Below are 9,912 nucleotides of genomic sequence, written 5' to 3'. Positions count from 1 at the left end.
TTTTTTTTTTTTTTTTTTTTGGTTACTTTCACCTTAAAAAAAAGGAAAAGAGCTAAACTTCCAGCTATAACAAGAGACTTAGGGTACTGATATCCAAGCTACACCATAATCTAAACTGCCTAATATTATCTAAAGTCTAAATATCATCAGGCTCTTCTGTCATTTGAAACACACATGTTTTCTACAATGCATACCAAACTCTCCAACATAAAAGAAACTCGTGGGAATAGAAACACAGTATGGATTTCCTGAGGATACAAAATTCCATAATTTGCAGGTAAATGAATCGAACTGGAGAATATCATGCTAAGCAACATAAGCCAACCCCAAAAACTCAAAGGCCAAATGTTTTCTCTCATATGCAGATGCTAATGCACAATAAGGGTGGGGCATTGGGGAAGAATAGACTTACTTTACATTAGGTAGAGGAGAGTGAAGGGAGGGGAGAGGGAAGGAAGGATAGTAGAAAGGATCCAGCATTATTACCCTATGTACATATATGACTACACAACCAGTGTGATTCTACATCATGTCCAACCTGACGAATGGGAAATTATACTCCATTTATGTATGATGGGCCAAAAGTGCATTCTACTGTCACATATAACTAATTAGAACTAAATAAATAAATTATTTAAAGGTTCATAAAGACTGACATCATCAAAATATACTTCTAAAGCAGTCTCCACTCCTTACGTCTCGGCAAAAAGTAGGCATGAACCAATAACACCCAAAAAAATTTTTTTTGAAATCAAAACAGGTAGAAATACTTAAAACTCCCTGAAACACGCAGAAGCTTAATACTGAAGGGTCTGGCCAGCTGAACTCCTGGGCTTGACACAACACAGACCCTGTTCTCCTCCTCTAGCAAATGCACACCCACCTTGTCACAACTGGCAACCTGAATGGACAGGGGTCTAGAGACAGAATGAGAAGAAACAGTCCGTCATCACCCCTGGGAGCCACAGAGCTCACCTGTTGTGACAGTTTGGGACATGGGACTTCCCCACGTCTCATTGGCTATTCCTGGAGTGATGGAGAATTCATATGAAGTTCCTGGACTTAAGCCTGTGATGGTACACTCTGTTTCATTTGTTACACTCATCCTCCACTTGTTGTCCCTCTCATTCTTTACTGCATACGTGTACTCAGAAGCAGCTGTGTCATTGTTTTTCCAGGTCAGGACCACGCTGGTTGGACTGATGGAAACAGCATCAATGCCAAACACAGGACTGGGTACTGTTTATAGGTTGTTTGCAAGGAAAAAGGAAAGATAATACATTCAAAAAATACATGTAAGTGTCAGGTCTGCTGTGTCTACTATACAAAAGCAAATCTTACAATGTCAGTTTCATTTCTCTTCATTTGCCCCTTAAACTTTCCTGCAACAAAAGGCATTTAAATACAAATATGCACCTGTATGAGCATGTGTCCATCAAACAGAGGCTTTAAAATGAGGCAAAACTCATAGAGGTTGGCCTTGTTGTCTGTGACTTGAACTCAGGGTTAACTCTGTCTAGCAGCAGATACAAAAACAGATGCAAAAGGCAATTGAGTCTCTCTCCCAATTCTCAGGTCACTCTGCATGTAGAGAGATGGCATAGGATGCAGAAGCATGTGGTAACCATTTTGCCAAACCTTGACATCACAAGGAAGCTCAGACGTAAGAGCAGCCCTTGGAATCCCATTCTGAACTTAAAGATTAATTTCACCTGAATTCAATTTAAAGATTAAGTCCACCTGTTAGCAGCATCACCTGCAATCTGTCACTTGAATCACTCACTCTCTGGTTCCCCTGTTGACAGGCCTAACACTGCATCAATTGCAAATGATTAGTACTGGCCACCATAACATGAGGAACAAGACACCAGACTTGGACATTTAGAACTCTGGGCTAAGAAGCTATCCTGCTAGTCACTAGCCTTGTAATTTGTTCAAAGTCATCTCATCTACCCAACATCACTTTCACCATCTATAAAATTGCAGATGTACAGAATCATAAACTAATGGAAGCCGTCATGGTTATTAACATCATTACATGTGTATCATCTTAATGAAATTCAACATTAAGGAGTAATGACCTAAAAACCACATAAAACACAGATGATGTGGCCTTTATTCTCAAGGAGCTTGTAAGTGACCCAAAATGAGCAGAGACTTTCCAAGTGACACCATCTTGGCATGAGCATGGAAAAGGCACCTCATCTGGCTCATAGGAGGTGAGAATATTTATCCAAACAGTGAAAAGGGACAGGAGAGGTGATAAAGAGAAGGGAAAATGGAATGAGCAGGAATCATCTCAGGGACCAGGATTCAAAAAGTTTCATGACATGAAGTTTCCTCTTTCTAAAGCAACAATTGCCAGTGTCAGAGAAGCAGTTTTAGCAGATGATCACTGGGTGCTGCCATTTATATTCAGATGATGATGGTGAGGAGGATCATGAGAAAACAAGAACAACTGCAGGGGCAGAGGGAGCAAGAACAGCAGCACCCTCTTTGGGAACCAGTCGTCTCCCTGACACTGTGCTAGGGCACCATTTTCAAGGAGAAAGAAATTTCCTTCACTCATTCAGGGGAATCTGGGAAGGTCTGGGAAACTGATTCATAAGTTTCAATAGTTCAGAAAAGAAAGAAATGGGTTTTTTGTTTGTCTGTTTGTTTCAAACTCTATTTCCTACATTTGCTATCATCCTTCAGCCTGTTCGTGTGAGATATCAGGGTAACTGACTGGCAGACACCACTGCACCATCCTTGCCTCCCTGGAATGAATCCCACTTCATCACAGTTGAATGGTCTTTTAACTGTACTCTTGAATCCAGCTTCCAGCATTGGGTTAAGGATTTCTGCACCTGGGTTCCCTGGGGATCCTGGCTTGAAGGCTTCTTGTTGCTGTTGCTGTCCTTGTCTGGTTTCTGTATCAGGTTAAATGATGTCCTCATAAAAACATTTTTGAAAATATTCTCTCCTCTTTGATTGTTTTGGGAAAAAAATTTAGATAAATTGATATTAGTTCTTTTTTGAATAATTAATAGAATTCCACAGTGAAGTCATCAGGTCCTGGGCCTTTCTTTTAATGGGAAGTGTTTTATCACTGATTCAGTTTCCTTATTCACTGGTGATCTGTTTAGATTTTCTCACTTCATACTTAAAACATGGTTGGTTTATGTGTCAAGGAATTTATTCATATCTTCTCAGTTATCCACCTGTTGGCACATAATGGCTCATGATGTTTCTTTTTATGCTTTACGTGTCTGTAGTGTCAGGTGTAATTCTCCTTTATTTCTGATATTTAGTGAGTCCTCAGTCTTTTTTTCTTACATCTAGCTGAAAGTTTGTCAATTTTGTTTGTCTTTTCAAAGAACAAACTATTCCTTTTGTTAATTTTTTAATTATATTTCTAGTTTGTTTCTTTTTTTTTTCTTTCTCTGGTCTTTATTATTTCCTTTCCTCTACTAATTCTGGGCTTAGTATTTCTTATTTTTCTTGTTCCTTAGGTGCAACACTTGTTAAGATCTTTCTTCATTTTGATATAGTTATTTGATGCATAAACCTCCCTCGTAGAACTCTTCTTGCCATATCCCATTGGTTTGGGCATGTGATTTTCCACTGTCATGTTCCTCAGTAATTTTTTAATTTCCCTTTTAATATTTTTATTGAACCTCTGATTGTATAAGAGAATAATGTTTAGTTTCCATACACTTCTAATTTCCAAAGTTCTTTTTTGTTTAAATTTTTTCTTGTACTTCTAGATAGATAGAATGCCTTTATTTTATTCGTTTAGTTATTATGTGGTGCTGAGGATCAAACCCAGTGCCTCATGCATCCTAGGCAAGCGCTCTGCCACTGAGCTACAGCCCCACCCCCAAGTTTCCAAAGTTCTTGTTGCTAATTTCTACTTTTATATTCTTTTATATTGTGGTGGTTAGAAAAGATACTTCAGTATTCTTATATTGTTAACTTGTTTTGTGACCTCCCATATAATCTATCCCAGATAATGTCCCATATGCAACTGAGAATGTGCATTCTGCAGCTATTGTAAAGAATGTTCTATATACATCTGTTAGGTCGACTTGGTCTCAAGTACGATTCAGGTCTTTTTTTAAACTTTGGCACTTTTAATCTATTATTCCACTTGCTCATGGACTGTAAAGTTTCTGCTGAGAAATGTGCTCCTGGTCATATTGTAACATAATGATATATTATTTGCTTCTTTTCTTTTACATATTTCAAAATCGCATTTGATTTTTGATGGATTAATTACATTGCACAGGGGTAGCTTTATTAGGATTCAATATGATTGGAGACTTTTGTACTTCTTTTTACACACACACACACACACACACGTTTATCCTTTCGTTGTAGTTGACCACAATACCTTAATTTTATTTATTTATTTTTATGTGGTGCTGAGGATCGAACCCAGCGCTTCATACATGCTAGGCAAGTGCTCTACTGCTGAGCCACAACCCCAGCCCATACTTTTTTGTATTCTTCTTCTCCCTCTTGAATGCCAATGACTTGAACACTTGCTCTTTGGGCGCTATCCCATAAATCCCAAAAGCTTTCTTCATTACTTTTCTCTCTCTCTTTTTCTCTCTCCTCCCACTGCATATTTTCAAATAAGTTCTCTTCAAGTTCCTAGATCCTTTCTTCAGCTTAACCAGCTCTGCTGATGGTGCTCTCTATGGCACTGGTCCTTTCAGTCACTGTATTTTTCAACTCCAGGATTTCTGTTTGATTTTGTCTGTACTATTTCAACCTCTCTGTTACATTTTCCATTTCTGGCCACTTATTACTATACTCACTTCTTTGAATTCTTTCTCTGTCTGCTTTTGAAGTTCACTGGGCTTCCCCGGGAGTTATTTTGAATTCCTCAGAATTCAAACATGCATCTCTATCTCTTTTTGTCCAGTTGCTAGCTTTTGTTACTGTATCTCTGGTGATATCATGGCCTTTCTCATTATTCTTAGTCCTTGTCACTAGACATTAATGTCTATGCACTTGAAAGACAGGAATTATTCCAGTCTTTGTAGACTGGTTTTGTCTGCAAGGACCATCTGCTTTGTTCCCAATGCCCAGCACCACTGTGGCCACTAAAGCACTTGGGGGTGTCCCTGAACTGAGACCAATTTTTAAAACATCACTGATGAATATAATCTCCCTAGGAATTCCTAAAATTCCCCTATCTTGACCTAGGAACAATTCAGTAGTTTGTTAAAACTGCTTTCATAGAATAATTTTATCAATACCAAATAGCCTTATAGAACTAACAAAATTATTGCATCACAATGAAAATAATCTACCTATTCAACATTATTAGGTAACTAGTTATATAACTTAGAAAACCTGCAGACCAGCATTTCTTACACTTTTTTAGACTAAGGACCTATATTCCTTCTTTAAAATTAAGGATCCCACAGAATTTCTGCTTACACAGGTTATGTTTACTCATACTATAGTACAAATTAAAAATTTCCTAATTTTTTAAACATAAAAATACAGAAGCAGGAGCTGGGGTCGTGGCTCAGCTATAGAGCACTTGCCTTGCACATGTGAAGCACTGGGTTCAATCACCAGCACCATAAAAATAAATTAAATAAAGGTACTGTGCCATCTACAACTAAGAAAATATTTTTAAAAATATATACAAGCATACATTCTATTCGCCATCAGAATGACAATGTCTTCCCATTCCTTACAACATCTGGGAAACTCCACTGTGTACCCAATAAACATGAAGGGCAAGAAAGCCAAATAACATGTTAGTATTATAATACTTCATGAAGCTCTGAAAAAAAGGCGGGGGAACCCTAGATTCCTTTGCGCCATTATGTTAAGAGCCAATGATCTATCCCAGAGTCAGAAAACTTCTTCTATGAGTGCCAGAGTGCCACCCCCATCCATTATGTGTGGCTGAACTAAAGTCACTCGTATCAATTTGGGGTGATGCACAATACCACACAGACACAAAATACCTTTATATGAGCTTAAAGACAGCTTCCCCGTCTCCGGCCTCAAGCTCCCCAAAGCGGGGCAAGAGAAGGTCACGAGAGGCTGACAGGAGAGAGATCATGTTTGGAAGTTGGCTCTTATTTGGGGGGATGCTATTTCTTAGAACATTCTATCCAAAAAAGGCAGAAGGGGTAGGATTACAAAGGAACAGGTGAGTGTAACTCAATCCCAGCAGGTGACACCTAGGTCTGGAGCCACGCCTTGTTATCCAAGCTAGGGTAAGCCCAAGTTACTGAAGAAGGAAAGCAATAATTGTTCAAGACCCCAGGGCATCAGGACTTAAAGGCGTGTTCATCCAGGGTGGCTTCCCACACCAGAGAACAAATACTTCAGGCTTTCCATCCCATAAATTCCCTGTTATGCCTCCTCAATTCTAACAGGAAAGCAGACACAGAGAGTACAGAAACAAATTAGCAGGACTGTGTCCCAGTAAAACATACATATAAAACATACAAAAACACACAATGGACCTGTTTTGTACCATGGGTCATTATCACCTACCAACTGTGATTCCGACAACAGATCGGCAGGAAGGTGTTAAAAGTATGCTATAGCCAGGCACCGTGGCCCACTCCTGTAATCCCAGCAGCTTGGGAGGCTGAGGCAGGAGGATTGCAAGTTCAAAGCCAGCCTCAGCAAAAGCAAGTCACTAAACAATCATTGAGACCATGTCTCTAAATAAAATACAAATAGGGCTGGGGTGGTGGCTCAGTGGTTGCATGCCCCTAAATTGAATCCCCAGCACCCCCCAAAAAAAAGTATGCTGTAAAAATATTTATATTGAAGAATAATATTCATAATAAACTGACTAGCAGAAGAAAATATATATACACATGTCTTAAAATTATAAAATAACATCATAATTCATCAGTGATTGTTTCTGATTGATGGTTCATATGATATTTCAAGTCTTTTAGATGATTAAAAGAAAATATTTAGAAAATATGATATTTACAGATCTTACAAGTTTCCTTTAAGAAGCATCACTGACAAAAAGTACCACCCACTTGCTTACCAGTTCTACTGTCAACTGTTTTGGATGTCCCTTCAGTCCCACTCAGATAACTGGTTCCAGGAGACAAGTTACCAATGGTAATACTTTGGCTGGTGGTGTCCTCACTTTTAAGTTCTCCAGTATTTTCCTGCCCAGGAGGAATCCTAGAGGACTGTGAGTCATTGCTGCTCAAGGCTAAGTCAGTTTCAGAAACTGAACCAGGGGCTGTGGGAAAACAGAGAATGATTAGATGAAGAATCTGCACCTCGAAAACAAGGGTGAGAAACTCTTAGAAAATATCGACACTGAGATGGAAAAGCACACTAGGCCATGTGAGCTCTCTGGCCCATCAGCTACAGCACCAATCCACAGACACTCATGTTTCTCACCATGGAGCAGGCACTTGGCCACACGGGGGCAGATGCTGTGTGCTTACATTGTACAAAGCCATTCCCAGGAAACTAGAGCCACTAGGTTCCATCAATTGCCCCCAGGAACACTCTGGGGTAGACTCCTGGCCGCTGCTGCCTGCCTTATGATGACTGTGTTACTAAGCCTCCCACGACCTCTGTTTACAGAGCTGCAGTAAGTAGAGCCTGCTGTTGACCAGCAAAATACATCCCCCCTGCTTCCTTTGTCACATACCCCTAGATTTTCAGCTGTGTGCATGACTATATGAAGTAAAGACTACATTTTCCAGCCTCCTTTGCAGCCAAATAGAGCCATGTGACTAAGCTCCAGCCAATCTGATGTGAGCAGAAGTACTGTGGGATTTCTAGCACTAGTGGCTCAAGGCTGCACAAGTACCTACCAGTTTATTTGCCAAAATGATTAACGGGAAAAATGCCAAGCACAGAACTCTCCCCACTGTTTGTACACACTTTGCAAAAATCACTGTTATTAACTGAGATTTGCTTTATTAGAAGGTTTCAACAAGATCTGCCTCCTTTATACAGCACTCTGAGAACAACCTAATTATCTTTATCTCTATGGCTCACAGACTTTGGGATCTTTCCTAAGGAAAAAGAAAAATTTTAGGGACAAACAAAAGCTACCAATTTTTGTTTTTTCCCAACAGACACCCTGTTTTTAAAGTACTATTACCTTTAGAAATGTTTTATGACCAAAAAATTAGTAAGGTCATAATCCCAGAATGGATGGTGCTTTCATTAATTTAGTTTCATTAAAAACTTATTAGTGGGGCTGGGATTGTGGCCCATTGGTAGAGCACTCACCTAACACATGCAAGGCCCTGGGTTCAATCACATAAAAATAAATAAATAAAAGATATTTTTAAAAAAACTTATTAGTGCCAGGCATGATGGCACACACCTATAATCCGAGCAACTTGGGAGGCTGAGGCGGGAGGATCACAAATTTGAGGCCAGCCTCAGCAATTTAGTAAGGCTCTAAGCAACTTAACAAGACCCTATCTCAAAATTAAAAATAAAAAGGGATGGGGATGTGGATCAATGGTTAAATACCCCTAGGTTCAATCCCTGATTTTTAATTTAAAAAAAAAACTTAACTATTATATCTTAATTTTTCTCATTTTACTATAGACCAGGGAATGAACTAGCACTGGCTAGCAACTGAAGCTCAGCCTTCCACATGATACTGCCTTTTTGTTTTGTTTTCTGAAGTGCTTGGGGTAAAAATGCAGGGTCGAGCACATGCTCGCTCACCCTGCCACCACTGAACCACATCCCCAGTCCAGCCCTCCACGTGAAGGCAAAACACACAGGAAGCTATCTCTGACCTTCCAAAGGTTATCCCAGTATATGGCTTTTTTTTTTCTTAACATAGCAAGGTAGCACCAAAAGAAAATATCTATGGGATAACAGCACATAAAACATAAAAATACTATGTTATAATTTCTAGTTAAGTTAAATCACCCCTCGGTATTGGGGGAAAAAAAGGTCACACAGTATACATTTTTCTTAAAAGACAGGGTCTCACTATGTTGCCCAACCTGCTCTTAAACCCCTCAGCTCAAGTAATCCTCCTGCCCCAGCCTCCCAAGTAGCTGGGAATAGAGGTACACAGCATCCAAATTAGAGGATATAAATTTTTATATTTTATAAAATATAAATTTTTTATAAATAATCAGGACTGCATGACTATTTGAAATTTTTTTCCTTTTATTTGCTGTTTCCATCCTCACCCCACTCCTTCTAAAGAAAATTTGGAAAGTTACAGGGCTTTAACAAATTATGCTAAAACAAAACTAGATATAATAGTTAAGTTTGTTTTGTTTTGTTTTAATATCAGGGATTGAACCTAAGGGTATTTAAAATTCTGTGATTTTTCACAGTTGCTGTTAATGTTGCTCTGTGTTCACTAGGGGGCAGTAGCGAACAATACAAGAACAGAGGAAAATGGTACTCACCATCACCTGAGCACACAATCTGTAACAGGAAAAAAAAAAAAAAAACAGAAGTCAGCAGATTCATTCAGACATGGAAAATGCAAATCAGAAATAGAGCAGTTGAGGATTTAATAATGGGGGGGTGGTACGTGCATTAAGCTAACTAAGGCTTGCTGGCCAGGGCTCAGGTGTCTTGGGACATTAAATATAGGGACTCAAAGAAACCAAGATTTAGCTACAAAGATTAACTGGGCAGCTGTTGGCTACGCCGTGTTTTTCCCAAGGACAGCACTGGAGCAGCTCCCAGGCCAGCACCTCTCTCCTGCCCCTTCTTGATGAACTGAGGATGTCAGGACCAGATAAAAAGGAAACCAGGACCGGTGCACCCCTTCCCCAGAATGATTTCCAGGTCACAAGTGCAGCACGCAAAGCCAGATGTAGCAGAAGAAATCCACTGGGTTGGGGGTTTTCATTGTACAAAAATTCATCTTCTATCAGTAGGTGGCAGTAATATATATATATATATATATATATATAT

At 39.3% G+C, this 9,912-nt stretch overlaps 1 protein-coding gene across 13 annotated transcripts in view; it reads right to left on the bottom strand.

The window, feature by feature from the left end:
• Nucleotides 1-9,912, bottom strand: part of Ptprj (protein tyrosine phosphatase receptor type J) — a 166,733-nt gene that overhangs the window by 75,645 nt on the left and 81,176 nt on the right. For 7 of the 13 annotated variants that reach the window (XM_015477921.2, XM_048788829.1, XM_048788827.1 and 4 more), the window contains exons 1-3: nucleotides 9,396-9,542; nucleotides 7,028-7,231; nucleotides 976-1,239 (exon numbers count right to left, since the gene is read on the bottom strand). In XM_015477921.2, the coding sequence (XP_015333407.2) occupies nucleotides 976-1,239; nucleotides 7,028-7,231; nucleotides 9,396-9,459 (532 nt within the window). In that variant the 5' untranslated portion in view covers nucleotides 9,460-9,542. Of the gene's footprint in view, nucleotides 1-975; nucleotides 1,240-7,027; nucleotides 7,232-9,395; nucleotides 9,543-9,912 lie in introns of those variants that run through there. The other 6 variants (XM_015477923.2, XM_048788830.1, XM_048788834.1 and 3 more) reach the window with 2 other exon arrangements.

The sequence above is a fragment of the Marmota marmota genome, unplaced genomic scaffold (assembly GCF_001458135.2).
Source record: "Marmota marmota marmota unplaced genomic scaffold, marMar, whole genome shotgun sequence".
Taxonomy (NCBI): domain Eukaryota; kingdom Metazoa; phylum Chordata; class Mammalia; order Rodentia; family Sciuridae; genus Marmota; species Marmota marmota.
This window is presented reverse-complemented; position numbering and strand designations above follow the sequence as displayed.